The following is a 24,943-nucleotide window of genomic DNA, read 5'->3' on the forward strand; positions in this document are numbered from 1 at the left end:
TAAACTGTATATTCAGTTAGCAGTTCCACTAACCAGTAGTTTGCAAAAAAAAAAAAAAAAAAACCTCAAAAATCATCCTAAATCCCTTTTTGCCCACCACATAATCACTGCCATTGAGTCCTAGCCACACTCCCTGTAAATATCCCTTATATTGTTTTTTTCTCCACCCCTACCTACGTTTCACTTACCACCTGCCTAGCCATTTAACCACCCTCAGCTCTGCCTTACTAAAAAAAAAAATTTGCCATGATCTTACCTCGGATCTTGTTACCACGTGAACTGCTCTCCACCAATGCAATTTTAAAATTTAATGGCCTACTTTTTGAACATAACCTTCTAACATACCAACTTTCAACTCATCAAGGCCTATTATACCTAAGCACCCAATGACTCAGAGTCAACTCCCTTCGTGGCTTAATTTTCTGTCAAGCCTCACAGGAAAAGCTATTACTTCAGTTTTTAATCTTCCTACCTGACTCTGTCTCCTTTTTCTTCCATTACACTTGCTAAATTCCAACCCTGTATCAATCCAAGTAATAAAAGTAGAATGCTGAACACACTAATGAAAATCCACACAACCATACAAGCTGGAATCATTGTCAGTAATTTACTTCAAGCATAAATAGTCTTCAAAGATGTCCCAAAATCTGTGCATCAGTACTCCATTCCAATGCCCACATGTCCCATTAGCAACCCAGATTTTCTCAACTTCTCCTTAAGATCCTTAACCCACCTCCTACTCCTTCTCTACTGATCGGAATCCTTTCATTACCTTCTGCATCCATTTTTGGTGGGGGAAGAGGGAATTGTTTTGGGGTTTTTTGGGGTTTTTTTTTTCTTTTTTTTTTGAGATGGAATCTCGCACTGTTGCCCAGGCTGGAGTGCAATGGCGCAATCTCGGCTCACTGCAACCACTGTCTCCCGGGTTCACGCGATTCTCCTGCCTCAACTTCCCAAGTAGCTGGGATTACAGGTGCACACCAACATGCCCAGCTAATTTTTGTATTTTTAGTAGAGACAGGGTTTCACTATGTTGGCCAGACTGGTCTCGAACTCCTGACCTCATGATTCGCCCATCTCAGCCTCCCAAACTGCTGGGATTACAGGCGTGAGCCACCGTGCCCAGCCTGTTTCTGTTTTCATTTTTGTTTTTAGATAGAAGGTCTCACTCTGTCAACCCAGGCTGGAGTGAAGTGGCATGATCATAGCTAACAGCAGGAAGCCACAGCTTCCACGGCTTTACACACAGTCTCTTCATCCCCCAGGAATTGCATGCACCTGACGGTCTTCAAGTTCTTGTCGAATTCATAGACAATGGGAATACTAGTCGGCAGGTTCAGCTCCATGACAGCCTCTTCAGAGAGATCCTCCAAATGTTTCACAATGCCCCAGAGGCTGTTGCCATGCACCGCAATCAGTACCCATTTCCCCTCCTTTACCAGGTGAACTATTTCTTCATTCCAAAACGGCAGAGCTCTGGCTTTGAGAGTCCTTCAGATTCTCACAGGAGGGTAGCTGATCCTCTGTGAGGTCTGCATACCTGCGATCGTTACTAATGTTGCTGTAGAAAGGATGGTCAGGCTCCATCGGAGGTGGTGGAACATCACAGGAGAGCCTCCAGATCTTCACCTGGTCCTCACCATGCTTTGCAGCAGTCTGCTTTACTGAGACCAGTCAGACCCCCATAGTGCCGCTCATTGAGGCACCAAGTCCTCACTACACATCTGATCAATGGCATCTAGCACTTTCCAGAGGGTCCAGATTTCTCTCTTCTGCACTGAGGTGAAGCAGATGTCAAACTCATAGCCAGCCATCTCACAGTGCCTGCCTGCCACTCTTCATCTCCTCATGGCCCGCCAGGCTCACGTTGGCATTGTACCAGTCGCTGAAGCAGTTCTCCAGGTTCCAGGTGCTCTCACTGGGCCAGATCAGCACCAGTTTGTAGGTGGCCATGGCAGCGTGCTGGGGAGGCCCTGCATCAATTTTTGATACTTCCCAACTCTTCAGGAAGATAGTTGCAAAAATTATCTATTCTTTGCAATTTTGATATTTATCCTCTCCTCTACTTCTTTCTCCCCATCAGGAAAGTTCCCAAGTTTATTTGTGTATTGGGCCTATAATATACAGAAATGTAATAAATTTGCCAATAACAGCACAGAAGGAAGTTGGTGGGAGAAAAGTACTGGTCTAAGAAAATTACTTCAGATAGTAAATTGAATGCATAAAAAATAAAGAGAACCAAAAATGGTAAATCAATTTAAAAGTTAATATAACAATACCTATAAACATATACAGTCATCCCTTAGTATCTACAGGGGAATGGTTCCAGGACCCTTGTGAATACCAAAATTCAAGTATGCTTAAGTCCCTTACATAAAAATGGTATAGTGTTTGCACACTGCATATGGCCTACACACATCCTCCCATACACTGTTATTGAAAATGTATCAAAGACTTAACGTAAGAGTTACCTCCTGTATACTTTAAATCACCTCTAAATTAATTATTATACAACACATATGCTATATAAATAGTCATCAAGCTGTATTTTTTTGTTGTTGTATTGTTGGGGTTTTTTCCCAAATATTTTTGAGGTGTGGTTGGTTGCATTCACAGACGCAGAACCTGTAGCTAAAGAGGACCAACTGTACTTGCTAATGTTTCTTCTCGTAGCTTCAGTAAAAGCCATTAAATCATATAAAGTAATAATTCCAACGATGTATTGTTAGATCTGTAACATTTTTAGGTGTGATACAAATAACAATAATACAACAAAAAGAGTGGTATACATAATTTCCCAGTAAATAACTGAAAAGCCAAAATCCTAGTTGGGGCTGGGCATGGTGGCTCATGCCTGTAATCCCAGCACTTTGGGAGGCTGAGGCAGGCAGATCACTTGAGGTCAGGAGTTCGAGACCAGCCTGGCCAACACGGTGAAACCCCATATCTACTAAAAATACAAAAATTAGCCAGGCGTGGTGGTGTATGCCTGTAATTCCAGCTACCGGGGAGGCTGAGCCAGGAGAATTGCTTCAACCAAGGAGGTGGAGGTTACAGTGAGCCGAGATCGCGTCACTGCACTCCAGCCTTGGCAACCAGGGAAGGCTCCGTCTCAAAAAAAAAAAAAAAAAAAAAAAAAAAAAGAGCTTAAAAGCCAAAGAGTATACAAAACTATACAAAACGAACTCAAACCATATACAAAAATTAACTAAGTAAATCAAAGACCTAAACATAAGAGCTAAAACTATAAACTATTAGAGGAAACCATAGGAACAAATCTTCATGACCTCTGAGTTGGCAATGGATTCTTACACATAACAGTAAAAGCTTAAGCACAAAATAAAAAACAAGTAACTTGAACTTCATAAAAATTAAAAGCTTGGCTGGGCACAGTAGCTCATGCCCGTAATCCCAGCACTTTGGGATCACTTGAGCCCAGGAGTTCAAGACCAGCCTGGGCAACGTGGCAAAACCCCATCTCTACAAACAATATAAAAATTAGCTGAAAATAGTGGTGTATGCCTGTAGTCCCAGCTACTCGGGAGGCTGAGGTGGGAGGATTGTTGAGTCCAGGAGGCTGAGGCTGCAATGAGCCATGATCATGGCACGCCTGGGTGACAGAGCAAGACCCTGTCTCAAAAATAAAAAATAAACTTTTAAAAGTAGAAACTTTCCTTTGTTTCTACTTTCTCCTACATGTAAAAGAAAGGATAATTAGGGCTGGGTGCGGTGGCTCATGACTGTAATCCCAGCACTTTGGGAGGCCAAGGCGGGCAGATCAGGAGGTCAGGAGATGGAGACCATCCTGGCTAACACAGTGAAATCCCGTCTCTACCAAAAATACAAAAAATTAGCCGGGCGTGGTGGCGAATACCTGTACTCCCAGCTACTCGGAAGGCTGAGGCAGGAGAATGGCATGAACCCAGGAGGCAGAGCTTGCAGTGACCCAAGATTGCCCCACTGCACTCCAGCCTGGGTGACAGAGCGAGATTCCATCTCAAAAAAAAAAAAAAAAGAAAGGATAATTAGGGGGAAAAAGTATCAAAGATTAACTTGAATCGATGCTTCAAATGAAACCATTATGGGTCATTTAGATTCAACTCTGCTAAGAGACCAAAGAGCTGTGTAGCTTTAGGGAATAAAAAATAAACTTTAAAAAGTAGAAACTGGTCGGGCGCCATGACTCACGCCTGTAATCCCAACACTTTGGGAGGCCAAGGCAGGCGGGTCACAGGTCAGGAGTTTGAGACCATCCTGGCCAACATGGTAAAACTCTATCTCTACTAAAAATATGAAAATTAGCTGGGCATGGTGGTGCACACCTGTAATCCCAGCTACTCGGGAGGCTGAGACAGGAGAATTGCTTGAACCCAGCAGAAAAGGTTGCAGTGAGCCGAGACTGCGCCACTGCACTCCAGCCTCCAGCCTGGGCGACAAAGCAAGACTCCGCCTCAAAAAAAAAAAGAGTAAAAACCTTCCTTTGTACCTACATGTAAAAGAAAGAATAATTAGGGGGGAAAATATCAAAGATTAACTCTAATCAGTGCTTCAAATGAAAGCAATATGGGTCACTTAGATTCAACTCTGCTAAGAGACCAAAGAGCTGTGTAGCTTTAGTGAATATAACTGTTAAAACAACATATATTCCAGGCAAACTGAATCAGGAAGATAATTGTAGCATGTAGGATGACAACTGTTAGTCACTAATTAATGAAAGAAAGACACAATCAGTCTCTCATTGACAAATGCAAATGTTTCCTTTCAAAACCAAACCTTACCTAATATGGCTTCTTCTTGCTGGAGACCTATGAATATCAAACAGCGTGTTTTCCCTCTTTTTTTGATGAGCTGGTACTAAAAGGGAAGAAAAGGATAATAGAGAAATAACTAATTGATAAATTAATGTATTAAAGGAATAGAAACGACTTCTGCTCACTTTTTTGTTGTTGTTGTTTTTTGAGACAGAGTCTTGCTCTAACGCCAGGCTGGAATGCAGTGGTGCGATCTCGGCTCACTGCAACCTCCCCCTCCTAAGTTCAAGCAATTCTCCTAAATCAGCCTCCCAAGTAGCTGGTACTACATGGGGGTGCCACCACGCCCAGCTAATTTTGTATTTTTAGTAGAGACAGGGTTTCACCATGTTGGCCAGGATGGTCTCGATCTCCTGACCTCATCATCCACCCACCTCAGCCTCCCAAAGTGCTGGGATTACAGGCATGAGCCACCGCGCCCAGCCCTGTTAATTTTTCTTTTTTTTTTGGATACAGAGTCTCACTCTGTTGCCCAGACTGGAGTGCAGCGGCGCAATCTCGGCTCACTGCAACCTCTGCCTCACAGATTCAAGCGATTCTCCTGCCTCAGCCTCCTGAGTAGCTGGGATTACAGGTGCCAGCCGCCACGCCCAGCTAATTTTTGTATTTTTAGTAGAGAAGGGGTTTCACCACGTGGGCCAGGCTGATCTCGAACTCCTGACCTTGTGAGCCGCCTGCCTAAGCCTCCCAAATTACTGGGATTACAGGTGTGAGCCACTGTGCCCGGCCTCCTGTTAACTTTTTAAACAAAACCTAGTCATGTGTCTTCCAAGTGCCAAATGCTGTCTAGAAGCAAAACAAAAATAAAAATTTTGTGGCAATACTATGAAGTTGCAAATAAACATTCTAAACAGATGTTAACTTAATCTTTGTGACTATGAGATTTCTTAGATACATAATCCATTAAAAAAAATTTTAGCTTGGTGCGGTGGCTCACACCTGTAATCCCAGCACTTTGGGAGGCCGAGGCAGGTGGATCACCTGAGGTCAGGAGTTCAAGACCAGCCTGACCAACATGGAGAAACCCTGTCTCTACTAAAAATACAAAATTAGCCGGGCGTGGTGGTACATGCCTGTAATCCCAGCTACTCGGGAGGCTGAGGCAGAAGAATCGCTTGAACCTAGGAGGTGGAGGTTGCAGTGAGCCAAGATCGTGCCACTGAATTCCAGCCTGGGCAAGAAAAGCGAAACTCCACCTCAAAAAAAAAAAAAAAGAAAGAAAGAAATTTAGCACAATCCATTCAAAGAACAATCCATTAAAATTTTTTTTTATAGGCTGGGCACAGTCCCGGGACTTTGGAAGGCCAAGTCAGAGGACTGCTTTGAGCCCAGGAGTTCCAGACCAGCCTAGGCAACGCGGTAAGAACCCAACTCTAGTTTGAGGCGCTGTGGATCACTTAAGGTCAGGAGTTCAAGACCAGCCTGACCAACATGGTGAAACCCTGTCTCTATTAAAAAACATATATACACAAAAATTAGCCAGGCATGGTGGCATGCGCCTGTAATCCCAGCTACTCAAGAGTCTGAGTCAGGAGAATCACTTGATTCCGGGAGACAGAGGTTGCAGTGAGCTGAGATCATGCCACTGCACTCCAGCCTAGGTGACAGAGCAAGAAGGAAGGGAAGGGGAGGGGAAGGGAGGGGAGGGCAGGGGAGGGAGGGAGGGGAGGGCAGGGGAGGGAGGGGGAGGGAGGGGAGGAAGGGCGGGCCGGGCACTGTGGCTCACAACTTGTAATCCCAGCACTTTGGGAGGCTAAGGCGGGTGGATCATGAGAAGTCAGGAGTTCAAGACCAGGCTGGCCAAGATCGTGAAACCCCATCTGTAATAAAAATACAAAAATTAGCCAGGCACAGTGGCAGGTGCCTGTAATCCCAGCTACTTGGGAGGCTGAGGCAGGAGAATCACTTGAACCAGGGCGGTAGAAGCTGCAGTGAGCTGACAGCACCACTGCACTCCAGCCTGGGCGACTGCACTCTAGCCTGGGCGACAGAATGAGACTATCTCTAAAAAATATAAAAGAAAAAAAGAACCCAACTTTACAAAAAAATTTTTTTAAATTAGCCAAGCATGGTGACATGGACCTTAGCAGGCTGAGGCAGAAGAATGCAGTGAGCCATGTTCGCACCAATGCGCTCCAGCCTGGATGACCCTATCTCCAACAAAGAAAAAAAAAAAAGCAAGAAGTATAAATTGGAGTTCATTAAAATTAGAAATGGGCAGGCATGGTGTCTCACACCTGTAATCCCTGTAATCCTAGCACTTTAGGAGGCCAACACAGGTGGATCACCTAAGGACAAGAGTTCAAGACCAGCCTGGCCAACATGCTGAAACCCCATCTCTACTAAAAATACAAAAATTAGCCAGGTGTGGTAGCGCATGCCTGTAGTCCCAGCTACTTGGGAGGCTGCGGCAGGAGAATCGCTTGAACCCAGGAGGTTGCAGTGAGCCAAGACTGCACCACTGCATTCCACCCTGGGCAACAGAGTGAGACTCTGTCTCAAAAAACAAATAGGCCAGGTGCAGTGGCTCACGCCTGTAATCCCAGTACTTTGGGAGGCCGAGGCGGGCGATCATGAGGTCAGGAGATCGAGACCATCCTGGCTAACACAGAGAAACCCCATCTGTACTAAAAATACAAAAAATTGGGCCGGGCGCGGCAGCTCATGCCTGTAATCCCAGCATTTTGGGAGGCCGAGGCAGGCGGATCATGAGGTCAGGAGATTGAGACCATCCTGGCTAACACGGTGAAACCCTGTCTCTACTAAAAATACAAAAAAATTAGCCGGGCGTGGTGGCGTGTGCCTGTAGTCCCAGCTACTCGGGAGGCTGAGGCAGGAGAATGGTGTGAACCCAGGAGGCAGAGCTTGCAGTGAGCCAAGATTGCGCCACTGCACTCCAGCCTGGGCGACAGAGCAAGACTCCGTCTCAAAAAAAAAAAAAAAAAAAAAAAAATGCAAAAAATTAGCCAGGCGTGGTGGCAGGCGCCTGTAGTCCCAGCTACTCAGGAGGCTGAGGCAGGAGAATGGCATGAACCCGGGAGGCGGAGCTTGCAGTGAGCCGAGATCATGCCACTGCACTCCAGCCTGGGGCAACAGAGCAAGACTCCATCTCAAAATAAATAAATAAATAAAATAAAATAAAATTATAAACTTCTGCTCTTCAAAAGATACTATTGAGAGAATAAAAAAGACAAGCAACAGACTGTCTTGTCTTAAAAATATTTGCAAATGACATATCTGTTAAAGGTCTAATATCCAGAACATATAAAGAATCTCAAAACTCAATAATAAGAAAACAAACAACCCAACTGAAAAAATGGCCAGAGATCTGAACAGATATTTTACTCAAGATTTAACACTGTCAAAAACAAAAACAAATGAAAAGATGCTCCAACACCATTAGGGAAATGTAAACTAAAATTATAATAAATACCTGTTAAAATTAATTAAATAATCTGAGTATACCAAGTGCTGGCAAGAATACAGAGCAAGTACAGCTCTGATACACTCTTAGTAAAAATGGTATAACCACTTTAAAAAAGAGTTTGGTAACTTCTTATATCTCATCATAAAACCCAGCCTTTCTACTCCTTGGTATTTGTTAGAAACACAAAAGCATATGTCCACACAAAGACCTATATGTGAATGTTCATCACAACTTTATTTGTAATAGACAAACACTGGAAAGGATCATAATGTCAAGTAACAAATGAATGGATAAACAAATTGTGATATATCCACACCACAGAATGCTATTCAGCAAAAAAAAAAAGGAATACACAGCTGGGTACAGTGGTTCAAGACATCACAGTGCTTTGGGAGGCCAAGGCAGGAGAATCCCTTCAGGCCAGGAGTTCAAGACCAGCCTGGGCAACACAGCAAGATCCTGTTTCTAAAAAAAAAAATTAATTAGCTAGGCATGCTGGTTGTACACCTGTAGTTCTAGCTACACCAGGAATTGAGGTAGGAGGATAGCTTGAGCTCAGGAGTTTGAGGCTGTAGTGTGTTATATTTGTGCTTCTGCACAGCCATTACACTGCACCATGAACAACACAGTGAGATCCCTTCTCTAAAAGATAAACTTTTAACTTTTTCCTTCTGCCAGCAAAAAAAGAAAAAGAAAAAAAGAAAACAACTAAGTTATTGGCCAAGCTGCAGCCGTATACTATTTTTGTGACCTCGGGTAACTCACTTAACCCCTTGAACCATAAAGATACTTTCCCGGCCGGGCGCGGTGGCTCAAACCTGTAATCCCCGCACTTCGGGAGGCCGAGGCAGGCGGATCACGAGGTCAGGAGATCGAGACCATCCTGGCTAACACGGTGAAACCCCATCTCTACTAAAAATACAAAAAATTAGCCGGGCGTGTTGGCGGGCGCCTGTAGTCCCAGCTACTTGGGAGGCTGAGGCAGGAGAATGGCGTGAACCCGGGAGGCGGAGCTTGCAGTGAGCCGAGATCGCGCCACTGCACTCCAGCCTGGGGGACAGAGAAAGACTGTCTCAAAAAAAAAAAAAAAAAGATACTTTCCCTAGGCCGTGCACAGTGGCTCACACCTGTAATCCCAGCACTTTGGGAGGCCGAGGCGGGCCAATCATCTGAGGCCAGGAGTTCGAGACCAGCCTGGCCAGCATGGTGAAACCCTGTCTCTACTGAAAAAAATACAAAAATTAGCCAGGTGTGGTTGCGGGCACCCGTAATCCCAGCTACTCAGGAGGCTGAGGCAGGAGAATTGCTTGAACCCAGGAGGCAGAGGCTGCAGTGCACTGAGATAACGCCACTGTACTCCAGTCTGGGTGACTGCAGACTCTGTCTCAAAAAAAAAAAAAAAAAAAAAAGAGAGATACGTTCCCTAAAGCACTGCTATAAATTAAATTAAAGTGCTCAGTAAACTATACAGTGTAATGCAAAAGCATGAGCCGTATTATTAAACGCAAGCTTCTATAAATAAAATGTACATGCTGTATGTAAATCAATACTGCTACCACGTACTTTGACTTTCTTTCGGTTGCATGTGTGTGCATAGAAGTATATGTAGTAAAAAAATACAGTATATAAAACCTATAAGAGATTTCCTTCTTTTAAATTTGGCAATATTAATTTTTTTAAAAGCAGTGGGGCAATTCTAGTAGAGATGGAGTTTCACCATGTCAGCCAGGATGGTCTCGATCTCCTGACCTCGTGGTGGTGGGCACCTGTAGTCCCAGCTACTCGGGAGGCTGAAGCAGGAGAATGGCGTAAACCCAGGAGGCACAGCTTTCAGTGAGCCAGGATTGCACCACTACACTCCAGCCTGGGCGACAGAATGAGACTCTGTCTCAAAAAAAAAAAAAAAAAAAAAAAAGCAGTGGGGCAGAATAAGTTACTCAACTACCAGAAAGAAAAAAGTTATTTAGAGTTGCCTACCTATTGGAGGTGCTTGGTATCGATCCACTGTTTTTCTCTGTCTCAAATTATATGGTCTATCATTTTCTTCTCCTTCTGCCTCTTCAACTTCTATATCTCCATCCTCCTCTTGAGATTCTAGTTTCCCACACACAAAAAGAAAAGAAAAAAGCATTATTTTAATTCAAAAGGATTGGTCTACACTAGACATTTAAGTGCCAACATATTATGTTAAGCATACATAATTAAAAATCAACCTAAATGGATGTAAAAGAAAATACTTTCCCTGCCAATGATCAATACAATTATCTGCTAAATAAATTAATATGATCATATTTTATCTCTTGATTTACTTAGGAACTTTGATTCTCTTTGGTCATACAATGCAATAATAGAAAACAGACTTAAAATTTCACCCAACTACAGCAAACCTCAATCAATGCTCAACCACTAAATAAGATTAGTATTCAAATACCACTTGGTAATTCAAAAAAATATGCTTATACGTAATTACTAATGTTACAGCAAGATCAACTTTTGTTGGCAGTGTAATGATTTGTTAGGCCTGTTGACCACAGTTAAGCATGGATTAGTTACATTTTGGTAGCAAAGTGCATGTAGGCATTGAGAGGGAGCATGAAACAGACTTCTAGGGTATTTGGTAATAGTTCATTTCTTGACATGAGTGATCATTTTATAAATTTTTTTTTTTTTGAGACAGAGTTTCTGTCGCCAGGCTGGAGTACAGTGGCGCGATCTGGGCTCACTGCAACCTCTGCCTCCTGGGTTCAAGCAATTCTCCTGCCTCAGTCTCCCAAGTAGCTGGGACTACAGGCACGTACCACCACGCCCGGCTCATTTTTTGTATTTTTAGTAGAGACGGGGTTTCACCATATTGGCCAAGATGGTCTCGAACTCCAGACCCGGTGATCAACCCGCCTTGGCCTCCCAACATGCTGGGATTACAGGCATGAGCCACCATGCCCAGCTATAATTCATTTTTTAAGCTGTATACACTTAAAAAATAAATTATAACATACATAAATCCTAAAAGATTTTTTTTTTTTTTTTTTTGGTGAGATGGAGTTTTGCTCTTGTTGCCCAGGCTGGAGTGCAATGGTGCAATCTCAGCGATCTCGGCAACCTCCGCCTCCCAGGTTCAGGGGATTCGCCTGCCTCAGCCTCCCGAGTAGCTGGGACTACAGGCATGTATCACCATGCTTGGCTAATTTTGTATTTTCAGTAGAGACAGGGTTTCACCACATTGACCAAGCTGGTCTTGAACTCCTGACTTAGGTGATCTGCCCGCCTCGGCCTCCCAAAGTGCTGGGATTACAGGCGTGAGCCAAAATATTATTTTTTAAAAATGATTTGGCTATAGCTACGATATAACATCTAAGTACAGTTAAAATAAGAGTCTAGCTGGACGTGGAGGCACCTGCCTGTAGTCCCAAATATTTAGGAGGCTAAGGCAGGAGGATGGCTTGAGCCCAGAAGTTTGAGTTCAGCCTGGGGCAACATAGCAAGATTCCATCTCTATTTTTTTTATTTTTATTTTTTTGAAACAGAATCTCGCTCTGTCACCCAGGCTGGAGTGCATGACCTTGGCTCACTGAAACCTCTGCCTCTCGGGTTCAAGCAATTCTCGTATCTCAGCCTCCCAAGTAGCTGCAATTTACAGGTGTGCACCACAATGCCCAGCTAATTTTTGTATTGTTGGTAGAGACAGGGTTTCACTATGTTGGCCAGGCTGGTCTCAAACTCCTGATCTCAAGTGATCCACCCGCCTCAGCCTCCAAAAGTGCTGGGATTATAGGGGTGAGCCACCACACCCAGCCTCTATTTAAAAAAAAGGCCGGGCGCAGTGGCTCACGCCTGTAGTCCCAGCACTTTGGGAGGCCGAGGCGGGCGGATCACAAGGTCAGGAGATGGACACCATCCTGGCTAACACAGTGAAACCCCGTCTCTACAAAAAACACAAAAAAAAGTAGCCAGGCATGGTGGCGGGCGCCTGTAGTCCCAGCTACTCGGGAGGCTGAGGCAGGAGAATGGCGTGAACCCGGGAGGCAGAGCTTGCAGTGAGCCGAGACTGCGCCACTGCACTCCAGCCTGGGCAACAGAGCAAGACTCCATCTCAACAACAATAACAAAAAAAGATCTGATGAAAATTGTAAGCATATGAACCCCCAAATGCAATATGTAACTTTTTAACCACAAGAACTGTCAATATAACACAATCATATTAAAGCATAGAAAAAAATATAAAGCTGGCAGTGATACTTAGGGAAGTAGAAGACTAAAACTGCAAAGTGCTGGACATCGTGGCTTACGCCTATAAACCCAGCACTTTGTGAGGCTGAGGCAGGAAGACTATTTGAGCTCAGGAGATCAAGACCAGCCTGGGCAACAAACGTATCGAGACCCCATCTCTATAAAAATTACAAAAGATTTAGCCGAGCATGATGGCATGTGCTTATGGTCCCAGCTACTCAGGAGGCTGAGGTGGGAGGATCGCTTGAGCCTGGGAGGTCAAGGCTGCAGTGAACTGTGATTGTGACAATGTGCTCCAGCCTGGGTGACAGAGTGAGAAACTGTCTCAAAAAAAAAAAAAAAAAAAACCTGCCAAGGACTTTCTATTTTACTCATGACATCGGAAAGCATTATTTGAAAAATTTTTATTGTTAGGTTGTAGAGAAAAATCAACAAACACAGTATTTATCTAAATAATACTATAAAATACTTGTACCTAAATAAGTTATCTAAATATCCAAAACATTACTTTTTGAAAAATGTCTGTACAGTAACACAGTATTACAGGCAAAAATTCTAAATATGGCATATCTACTTTGGAAACTCTACAAAGATGTTCAGTTAATGAAAAGGCAAAAATCGCATTATAAATCTGTCTCACCTATACTGATTTTCTCCAAAGGAAGCAATTTAGAGGTTCTAGCTGTAACAACAATAATATTTGCTCAATAAAGTACCTTCATTAGAGATATCACCTCTTCAAAACTGGCTAATAAAATATTAACTACAGAATTTTTAAAAAACACAGTCTTCTCAATCTAAACTACACAAATAATGGGAACTAGTAAGATTCCCCTATAAAGTACTACTATTCTGCATTTACAATCTTCTGAATCTTCTGAATCTTCTGAAAATCCATTTCAATAAAGATTAATGCCAGGCCGGGTGCGGTGGCTCACACCTGTAATGCTAGCACTTTGGGAGGCCGAAGCGGGCGGATCACCTGAGGTCAGGAGTTCAACACAAGCCTGGCCAACAAGGCAAAACCCCTCTCTACTAAAAATACAAAAATTAGCCAGACATGGTGGTGCACGCCTGTAATACCAAGTACTCGAAAGGCTGAGGCAGGAGAATCGCTTGAACCCGGGAGGTGGAGGTTGCAGTGAGCCGAGATTGCATCACTGTACTCCAGCCTGGGCAACAAGAACAAGACTCTGTCTCAAAAAAAAAAAAAAAAAAAAAAAAGATTAATGCCTCAGAATTAAATCCTATAGGTGTACCGTTCATCAATTTATAATCCATGGGGCCAATGTACTGCTGTCATGTTCCCAACTCCAGCCCTACAAGTTCAGTCTGGGTTCTTCAGTTCAGAACCCACAAAGGCCTCAGAAAAGAACAGTATAGTCCCTTTCCACTGGTATTAGAAGTCTCTCTCTAAACTTTACTCTTTATTCCTCAGACCATACCTAAATTTGTGATCCACATAATCAGAGATTTAGAGGCCACGGATAGCAAAGTAACCATCCAGTTAGAAGGTGCCTAAGTACAAAAAACGCCTCATCTAAGAAGCAAATGAGCCCAAAGCAAATCCCAATCACTGAAGGACTACCAATGGCTACTAATAAAATACATTACATAATGTATAATGTACACTTAAAAGTATTTTTCCAAATGAAGGAAATGAAACTCAGATTCCCAACTGAATTTAAACTATTTCAAATTATACAATATAGACCTCAAAATCCAAAAACCACCTACTCAGCAATATTCTACATATATTACTTGTATATTTTATTTTTCTTCCCTCCCACCTGAACTTTCTCGAATTTCAAAAAGTGCTTTACAAACCTTCTTCTTCACCCTCAGTAGAAACTTCATGATGATTTTGTATCCCATAACTATTTCTTCTTAGTGACTTTCTTCGCCTTTTCACTCTTGAATACATATCCATGTTTTCCTTTTAAAGAAAGAAATCTGTCAAATAGTAACATGACACTTATTCTCCACTACAAAAAAGCAACCCAATGGGACATACCTGCTCAACAAAATTTATTGAGCACCTATTTGCATGCCATAGATTCGTGAAAATGGAGCTTCCTAAATTCAATAAATGTAAGAAATAAAAGGGAAAAAACTTATAATAAATCTATAAAAGTGTAAAACACATAATACCAGCAACATACTTTCTCCCTCAAGCAAATTACAGCCTAGTAGGAGGGAAATAAGGCAATCACAGGTAATTATAAAAGAAAGTAAAATAAGTTAAATGCCATAAAGAGAGGCACAAAGTACTCCAGAATTCAAAGAGAAGACCCTCCTTTTGTTATGGGGTAAAGGGAAGGGAGGCAGTATCTGAAATGAATCTTGAAACAAAGGTAGAACTGCATCAGTCACTAATTAGAAATATTAACGAGAGTAAAAGTTATGGGAACAAGAATGATTTGTTTACACTTAGGCAATGGTGTGTGAGAAAACACAGTTGAAGCCAGATCATCAACATCAAGGTGTTTTTAATTTTCAGTGCACAACAAAAAACCACTAATGGTTCAAATCAGAAGAATAACAGAATCACAGTTGCACTTTAAGGTGACTCATCCAGCAAAAGTGAAGAGGGTCTTCTTGGGAAGGTTGTAGCAAGAGGAGAATGAAGAAAAGAAATAAGCAAGCAATAAAATCCCAAACTAAGTTGGAAATGAAGACGAAGGAACACTGGTGCTAATTCAAAAACATCCAACTGTTGCATTCTCCCTTTAAATTCCTCAATTAAAATAAAAAATATTTACAAAGATTGCTACAGCTAATATACTCACAAATTCTGTATCTGTCCACATTCGAAGTCGTTCTACTTCTCCTGATCGACGATTCCGTCGGATGTTAATGTTGTCCATTTCCTGTAGTACAGCTTCAGCAGTGCTACAATCATATAATAAAATCAGGATTTAAACAATGGTGGCACCATATACATAAAAGAGCTCTTTGTGAAAGTGTAATCAAATCATCTCTGATGTGTAACTATACACAACTTTTTTTTCTTTTTTGTTTTTTTTTAGATAGAGTGTCCCTCTCTCACCCAGGCTGGAGTGCAGTAGCCTGTTCATGGCTCACTGCAGCCTCAACCTCCTGGGCTCAAGTGATCCTCCCACCTCAGCCTCCCAAGTATATGAGACTACAGGCATGCACTATCATGCCCAGCTAACTTTTATATTTTTTTGTGGAGATGGGGTTTCACCATGTTGCCCAGGCTATTCTTGAACTCCTGGGCTCAAGCGATTCATTCATCTCAGCCTCCCAAAGCGCTGCAACTACAGTGGTGTGCCCCACCACATCCCAATTAAATACCTCTTTCATAACCAGCATCCATCATCAGAATACAGTGCCCAATAAGAAAAGCAAAACCAGGACATCTTCTACCTTTATACATTAAAATAAAACTTTTTAAATATAAGGCTTTTGTTAATAAGGTCCCAATAAAAAATCCATAATGCCTCTGTGAATAATTATCAGATATATGACACTGAAAAAATACGAATTCAATCTTTTTATTGAAGATGGTATTAAGAATAACTTGTATAAAGTAATTGTATAAAATTATTTTGTCTTTATTTGTATAAAGATAAGTAATTGTATAAAATAAAACAATTTGTAAAAAGTTTAAAGCCAATATAAGGTTTACTGGAAAGACTCTTTTAGAAATTCAAGTAGAACACTGCCATTCAAGAAATACATGCTAGGCTGGGCGCAGTGGCTCACGCCTGTAATCCCAGCACTTCGGGAGGCAGAGGCAGGTGGATCACGAGGTCAGGAGATAGAGACCATCCTGGCTGACACGGTGAAACCCCATCTCTACTAAAAATACAAAAAATTAGCCAGGCGTGGTGGCGGACGCCTGTAGTACCAGCTACTTGGGAGGCTGAGGCAGGAGAATGGTGTGAACCGAGGAGGCGGAGCTTGCAGTGAGCCGAGATCATGCCACTGCACTCCAGCCTGGGCGACAGAGCGAGACTCCATCTCAAAAAAAAAAAAAGAAAGAAAAAAGAAATACATGCTAACATCTTAGCAATTTTTTTTTTAAGAGATGGGGTGCTGGGCACAGTGGCTCATGCCTGTAATCCCAGCACTTTGGGAGGCCAAGGCAGGCAGATCACAAGGTCAGGAGATCAAGACCATCCTGGCTAACATGGTGAAACCCTGTCTTTACTAAAAATACAAAAAATTAGTCGGGCGTGGTGGCACGCGCCTATAGTCCCAGCTGCTCGGGAGGCTGAGGCAGGAGAATCACTTGAACCCGGGAGGCAGAGCTTGCAGTGAGTCGAGATCGCGTCACTGCACTCCAGCCTGGGCGAGATACTGAGGTCTCACTGTGTTGCCATGACTGCTCTTGAACTCCCAGGCTCAGGATCTTCCCACTTCAGCCTCCTGAGCGGCTATGACTACAGTCTCCAGCCACCACACTTGGCTATCTTAGCAATTTTTACTTTATATTTTAAACAAATACTTACGTAACATTTACTATGCATCTAGATACGGAACAATACTTAAGTTTTAATAATAACTTAAGCCCAAATTTGATGTTATCACTGTAGAATATAATTTCCTCTCTTGCCAAATAGGGACTGTACTGACTACCCTCTCCACGCTGTTGTAAAGATTAAGTAGGATGACATATTATCTGAGAAGAATAAAGTTTTACAGATGCAGACGTTGAACGGATAATCAGCTCACTGACTAGCTAAGAGACTCAATCCCACATACTCAGTCTCAAAACATCTTCAATTCAAAATCTTGAATTGACCCACCACACCCAGCTTCAAGTTAAGTTTTTAAAGAACTGTATTGATTGCTAAGTTGTTGCTTATGTTATTTTTTTAAAATGTAACTGTCTTAAAAAACAAATAATTAAATGAAACTGCTTAACACTTGGCATTCATACCTATTTACTAGTTGATCAAATAACAAACTCTGGTTCACACTTTCAAATCTGTTTTTCCTGGAACGACAACTTTTTCTGACTTCCATGTCACCATTTATACAAGAAAGGTCCCCATCTCCCTTCTTTTCCCCTCGAAGGGGATGGCTTCGAAGGGCTACAAGAAGAAAGATATTTACATTTCAAAGCACAGAATACACAAAGACAGAAAAGAAAAAAATCAAAAAATAACTTTTAAAATACTACAAAAAGTTTAATATAACCTTTTAAATGGCTTTAATATTCAATAATCTAAAATTTCTATAAATTTTACAATCTGTCATAAATAATTTAAATTTCAGGTATGCTGATTTCTCAAAATTTAACAATTACATACTTTTTTTTACTATGACTGAAATTTAGCCATTTCCAACTGTATGCTCAGCACACTATTAAATCACTCTATTTTTCCCCACTTTACTGCTTTCTCTAACATTATAAGAATTTTAATACTAACCAGTTTTATAATAGAATACTCACATAAGCTACTATGTCCGTTTGGTAATGTAGCACCAGGCTGAGAAGTTAACCTAGAACACAATAATATTTAATATGCAAACACATCAACATTTGTTTATATACGCAAGAAATGCAATACTGCTGGAATTAATCTTTAAAATATTATTTTAATCTTTAAAACTTTTTTAAAAGTAAAGATAACTTTTTCTACTGTAAGATTGGTAATATGTCAATTAATAAAATATACTAGCTAGTTAAAAGCCATTTCATTACTTCAAGAAAAGCTTTAATAACAGATTATAAACTAAGTTTACTCTGCCATCAACTCTACAAATCAAAACCCAAAAAAAAGGCTTAAGCTTAATATGCACCATAAAATTAACTGAGACCATGAGTAGCAGGGGTCACAGGCATTAACTATTGGTTTTGGTTGATGAAATAAAATTCAAACAATGATAAATTTATTAACACAATAAACAGTGAGAAAAAAGTGCTTGAATACCAATATCATTTAGTAATTTCTTCAAAGTATTTTATTACACATTTAATCTGACAAATGAAACAGCTGATTTATCAAAAGAGCCATTTTACAATTCTCCCTTTTGGGTGGAAGAAGAGAAATGTAAATCACTGGGAAGTTACTAAAAAGGCCATCAAAACATGAGGACTAGGAAAAAGTCACCGTACTTCTTAGTATAGTCAGAAAGTTCAAAAGTAAAAACTAAATTGCTGCATAATAAAAGAGTTGTCAATGCAAACTAAGATATTTTTGAAATATCCAACAATTATTAGTTTCGAAGATTAAAAAACTAGGGAAAGGACATCCAGAAAATCACAAATATATATGACTGTCTTCTTTTTTTTTCCCCCAAGACAGAGTCTTGCTCTGTCGCCCAGACTGGAGTGCAGTGGCACGATCTCAGCTTACTGCTACCTCCGTCTCCCAGGCTCAAGCGATTCTCCTGCCTCAGCCTCCCAAGTAGCTGGAATTACAGGCACATGCCACCATGCCCGGTAAATTTTTGTATTCTTAGTACAGATGGGGTTTCACCACGTTGGTCAGGCTGGTCTCAAACCCCTGACCTCAGGTGATCTGCCCACCTCGGCCTCCCAAAGTGCTGGGATTACAAGCGTGAGCCACCGCACCCAGGCCCTATGACTGCCTTCTATCTATGTGGTTTGCACAAATTTTTAATTAAAATAATCTAACATTTTTTGTTACTCCAGTACTCTTCATGTTAAATTATAAATATACTGTATATCACAATACCCCTGGCCCAGCAAAGGTCACAGTTAAGATGACTAAAGGGTATAAACAAAAACTCAATCCAGGCGCGATGGCTCACGCCTATAATCCCAGCACTTTGAGAGGCCAAGGCAGGTGGATCACCTGAGGTCAGGAGTTCGAGACCAGCCTGGCCAACATGGTGAAACCCTGTCTCTACCAAAAATACAAAAATTAGCTGGGCGTGGTGGCAGGCACCTGCAATCCCAGCTACTCGGGAGGCTGAGGCAGGAGAATTGCTTGAACCCAGGAGGCAGAAGTTGCAGTGAGTGGAGATCATACCACTGCACTCCAGCCTGGTGACAGAGCAAGGCTCCATCTAAAAAACAAAAAACAGGCCGGGCACGGTGGCTCACGCCTGTAATCCCAGCACTTTGGGAGGCCAAGGCGGGCAGATCACGAGGTTAGGAGATCAAGACTAACCTGGCTAACATGGTGAAACCCCATCTCTACTAAAAATACAAAAAATCAGCCAGGCATGGTGGCAGGAGCCTGTAGTCCCAGCTACTCGGGAGGCTGAGGCACGAGAATCGCGTGAACCTGGCAGATGGAGCTTACAGTGAGCTGAGATCACGCCACTGCACTCCAGCCTGGGCGACAGGGCGAGACTCCGTCTAAAAACAAAAAAATAAATAAATAAATAACAAAAAACAAAACAAAACACCCTCAAACTACTATGCATCTTCAGATTGTCAAAAAACAATTAACAACAAAAATCTAGCCCCCCCCTTTCCTCTACAAAACAACAAAAAAAATACTTTTTCCTAATATACTATCTTGGAGAAAATTTCATTTTTAGCACCACTGTATACAATGCACATGATTCTCCAGGTATATGAGTGTGACTATAAAGTAACTAAATGGATGTAATACAGGTATTCGTACAATGTTGTCATTACACAATGCATTCCTGGAATTCTTGAGAATCACTCTCAAAATCCACTTAAAACCACACAGAAAAACCAACTTTATTACTTCATAAATATACTTTGTCTTTAGACCCAACAAAGCATTAACTCAGCTTGATCAGTTTATTCACAAGTCTTGGCACCAAATGAATTCTGACTATACACAAAGCCAAATGGTTGGAATTTGACATCACTTGAATTGTTCAAAAGAATAAGATGCAGACCCTAAAGTCATTCCACAAAAGAAATCAAAAACTTTTCAGAACAATGGTAACATCATTAGGGAAAAAAGCACAATAAGCTTTTTGTCTACTCTAAAGAAGACAATGCTTACTTGGCTTTTATTACTAATGAAAGATCTGTTTTAAGAAAAAAATTTTTGGCCGGGTGCGGTGGCTCACGCCTGTAATCCCAGCACTTCAGGAGGCCGACGCGGGTGAATCATGAGGTCAGGAGATCCAGATCACGGTGAAACCCCGTCTCTACTAAAAATACAAAAAAAAAAAAAATTAGCTGGGCGCGGTGGCGGGCGCCTGTAGTCCCAGCTACTCAGGATGCTGAGGCAGGAGAATGGCGTGAACCCGGGAGGCGGAGCTTGCAGTGAGCCTAGATTGCGCCACTGCACTCCAGCCTGGGCGACAGAGCGAGACTCTGTCTCAAAAAAAAAAAAAAAGAAATAATTTTTAAAAACTTGTTCTTCAATTGATCCAATTACCTTATAGTCATAGATTATTGTCATCATCTTTATAAAAGGGAGAGAAATTGAAAAAGGAGACACGACATGAAATACATGAGTATATTAAAAGATTTAATATACTGAGGTTTTTTTTTTTTTTTTTTTTGAGATGGAGTCTCGCTCAGCCATCCAGGCTAGAGGGCAGTGGTGCGATATTGGCTCACTGCAACCACCATCTCCCGGGTTCAAGTGATTCTCTCGTCTCAGCCTCCCAAGTAGCTGGGATTACAGGCACCCGCCATTATGCCCAGCTAATTTTTGTATTTTAGTAGAGACAGGGTTTCACCATGTTGGCCAGGCTGATCTTGAACTCCTGACCTCAGGTAATCCGCCCGCCTTGGCCTCCCAAATTGCTAAGATTACAGGCATAAGCCACCGCGCCCAGCCTATACTGAGATTTTGTAAGGGTTAGCCTGCTTAAACGTATGTGCCTAAAAGTTTCTGTATTATATCAATGTTCTCAAAAGTTGGTCACTTAAATTGAGTGGGTATCTATTTTTTGAAAAGAAGGAAGGCGGGTTGGAGATTTTTTCCCTGTATCACTGTTTCCTGAATTTTTATTTATTATTTATTATTTTTTGAGGGGACAGAGCCTCACTCTGTCGCCCAGGGTGGAGTGCAGTGGCTCTATCTTGGCTCACTGCAATCTCCGCCTCCTGGATTCAAGCAATTCTCATGCCTCAGCCTCCCAAGTAGTACAGGCATGCACCACCACACCTGGCTAATTTTTGTGTTTTTAGTGTAAACAGGGTTTCACCATGTTGGCCAGGCTGGTCTCGAACTCCTGAACTCTGACGATACCCCCCAACCCCGACCCCCACCTCAGACTCCCAAAGTGCTGGGATTACAGGCGTGAGCTGCTGCACCTAACCCTGTTTCCTGAATTTTTAAATGGGACCAGTTTCACTTTGCATTAGGTGATTATTACATTAGAATTTTCTACAGCTTTAATTATCTGGGGCACACACTATTGCAATATCAGACTTAAAAATCATACTTATTCTCCCTTTCCCATATAAACTCAAGGCATTTAATGATTTATGAGGGTTATAAACCTCAATTCAAAAAAGCCCAAGTTCTGACATACCTCACTTAACCACTACCACTCCTCAATTCTAATATGCCTCAGCAGTCCACATAGGTGGTTATACTTCTGCCTCACCTCACTACTTCCTCATTACCTAACCACAAAAGAAAACTTTCAAGCATGCTACATTTGAGTATACAATAAATCTTTTTTTTTTTTCTTGAGACGGAGTCTCACTCTGTGGCCCAGGCTGGAGTGCAGTGGCGCGATCTTGGCTCACTGCAAGCTCCGCCTCCTAGGTTCACACCATTCTCCTGCCTCAGCCTCCCAAGTAGCTGGGACTACAGGCGCCCGCCACCACACACCTGGCTAATTTTTTGTATTTTTTAGTAGAGATGGGGTTTCACGGGGTTAGCCAGGATGGTCTCTATCTCCCGACCTCGTGATCCGCTCACCTCGGCCCCCCAAAGTGCTGGGATTACAGGCGTGAGCCACTGCGCCCGGGTTTTTGTTTTTGTTTTTGTTTTTTTTTAAGACAGAGTCTCACTCTGTCATCCAGGCTAGAGTGCAGTGGTACGATCTCAGCTCACTGCAACCTCTGTCTCCCGGGTTCAAGCAATTCTCATGCCTCAGCCTCCCAACTAGCTGGGTACAGGCACGCGCCACTATGCTTGGCTAATTTTTGTATTTTTAGTAGAGATGGGATTTCACCATGTTGGCCAGACTGGTCTCCAACTCCTGGCCTCAAGTGATCCACCACCCTTGGCCTCCCGAAGTGCTGGAATTACAGGTGTGAGCCACCACGCCCAGTCAAGTGTACAGTAAGTCTTATGAAAATTTCAATTTGTCTGTATCTTAGAGTATGCGTATTATTCTAGATATATATCAGGTTAAATGACTAGTAGCTAAATAAATATCTGCTGACCAAAAAAGTCAATAAAATAGCATTCTGTACTCAAAGTATTTGTAAGCTACAACATCTGTCTATATTAGTATGTATATTTGGGAATTTCTATATACAATATAAAAACTATATATTAAAAAATATTTTTGACCAAAAACATCCTATTTTACTAAAAGTATCAATCATTAAAATTCTGTTGGCCGGGCACGGTGGCTCACGCTTGTAATCCCAGCACTTTGGGAGACCGAGGCGGGTGGATCACGAGGTCAGGAGATTGAGGCCACGGTGAAACCTGGTCTCTACTAAAAATACAAAAAAAAAAATTAGCCGGGCATGGTGGCGGGCGCCTGTAGTCCCAGCTACTCGGAGAGGCTGAGGCAGGAGAATGGCGTGAACCCAGGAGGCAGAGCTTGCAGTGAGCCGAGATTGCGCCACTGCACTCTAGCCTGGGCAACAGAGCGAGACTCCGTCTCAAAAAAAAAAAAAAAAAAATTCTGTTGATACACTTGGGCCTTTAAACCCAGGTTTCACCCCAAAAGAAAACTCATAATCTATCTCAAATCACTTATGAAGATTCAGAAGTTCTAGGTCCACTTTTATCTCTATCTTCATCCAATTACCTAACTCTAAAATGGAAATTTATTTTGCCAATTAACAGTAATTTCTTTAACGACCTTAGTGGTCTTTGCAAAGTTCTTTAGAATTCATTATTTTTCATAGCTAATACTAATTCTTATCTGTATTCCATTTTCCTCCATATGAATTATTATTTCTAACAAATTATTTTTTGTGAAAGGACTTCAGTAAGTTTACCTTAGATGCTCATAAGAGTTTAGATTACCAAAATAAAGGAATCAAGATTCTCAGGTTCATGACATAAAAACAAATACGAGCCTTTAAGTAATTCTTAATTTTTTGTATTTATATTATCTCAAAATCTAAAATATTTTTAACTACAAGCTTTCCTTAAAATTAAATTCTATTGAATCTAATAGGTCAAATTGCATTTTATTTTCAGGTCATCTGAAACATCAAAAGATTTTAATTCTAAAAGTTTAACAGTTACTCAGACTCCTAGATGAATAAACTAAAAAAAAAAAAATACTTTGTTTTTTTTTTTTTTTACGAAGACAGGTCTCACTCTGCCGCACGGGGTGGAGTGCAATGGCGTGATCACAGCTCACTGTAGCCTCAAACTGCTGGGCTCATGGCATCCTCCAGCCTTAGCCTTTCAAGTAGATGGCACTACAAGCATGTGCCTGAAGCTAATTTTTTAATATTTCATAGAGATGAGGTCTCACTATGTTGCCCAGGCTGTTCTTGAACTCCTGGGCTCAAGCAATCCTCCCGCCTTGGCCTCCCAAAGTTCTGGGATTACAGGCATGAGCCACCATGCCTGGCCTCAAAAATCTTTTTAAATTGTGTGAGCTACTAAACATTGTCCTTTTGCCAAAACAGAAACAGTAAATGTATTAGTATTCATTATTTAAGTTTTTTACTCAAAATGCATTCAGTATTTTTTTAAAGAAATATCTCACTCTACGGTACCTAAATGATTCCTAAATGGAAGCATATCTTTCACACGCTCTCCCAAAATTTTTGAGGCCTTTTTATATGAAAGACTTCTATACGAAATATCACCCAGGCACAGTGGCTCATGCCTGTAATCCCAGCACATTGGGAGGTCGAGGCAGGTGGATCACCTGAGGTCCAGAGTTCAAGACCAGCCTGACCAACGTGGAGAAACCCTGTCTCTACGAAAAATACAAAATTAGCTGGGAGTGGTGGCGCATGCCTGTAATCCCAAGTACTCGGGAGGCGGAGGCAGGAGAATCACTGGAACCTGGCAGACAGTGGTTGCAGTGAGCCAAGATAGCGCCATTGCACTCCAGCAAAACTCCATCTCAAAAAAAAAAAAAAGAAAAAGAAAGAAAGAAAGAAAAGAAATATCAAGATCAATTTACTAAAGGCCTGCCGGGTGGATAAAATAAGAGAAATCTAGTATATTACTTGCACTTGAATAAACTGTTAAAATCATCTTAAAAGTCCAATTTTAATGCTAAAAGAACATTGTTAGGAATATTTATCTAGAAGATATTTGATTCACTCATTTAATAAATGCAGGATAGAGATTATAACAGGTAGATCAAGTCTAAAAGTGTAATTACATGGCAGTACTAAAGTAACATCATCATAATGATCCAGACCTGTTTC

At 41.7% G+C, this 24,943-nt stretch overlaps 1 protein-coding gene and 1 pseudogene across 2 annotated transcripts in view; both read right to left on the minus strand.

The window, feature by feature from the left end:
- The window catches only part of ATAD2B (ATPase family AAA domain containing 2B), a 180,800-nt gene that overhangs the window by 124,492 nt on the left and 31,365 nt on the right, over positions 1-24,943 (minus strand). For both annotated transcript variants that reach the window (XM_012497764.2, XM_003270569.2), the window contains exons 3-8: positions 17,891-17,940; positions 17,375-17,528; positions 15,255-15,357; positions 14,293-14,401; positions 10,216-10,332; positions 4,779-4,854 (exon numbers count right to left, since the gene is read on the minus strand). In XM_012497764.2, the coding sequence (XP_012353218.1) occupies positions 4,779-4,854; positions 10,216-10,332; positions 14,293-14,401; positions 15,255-15,357; positions 17,375-17,528; positions 17,891-17,940 (609 nt within the window). The remainder of the gene's footprint in view (positions 1-4,778; positions 4,855-10,215; positions 10,333-14,292; positions 14,402-15,254; positions 15,358-17,374; positions 17,529-17,890; positions 17,941-24,943) is intronic.
- Positions 1,209-2,040, minus strand: LOC105737879 (annotated as a pseudogene).

This window comes from Nomascus leucogenys, chromosome 19 (assembly GCF_006542625.1).
Source record: "Nomascus leucogenys isolate Asia chromosome 19, Asia_NLE_v1, whole genome shotgun sequence".
Lineage (NCBI taxonomy): Eukaryota > Metazoa > Chordata > Mammalia > Primates > Hylobatidae > Nomascus > Nomascus leucogenys.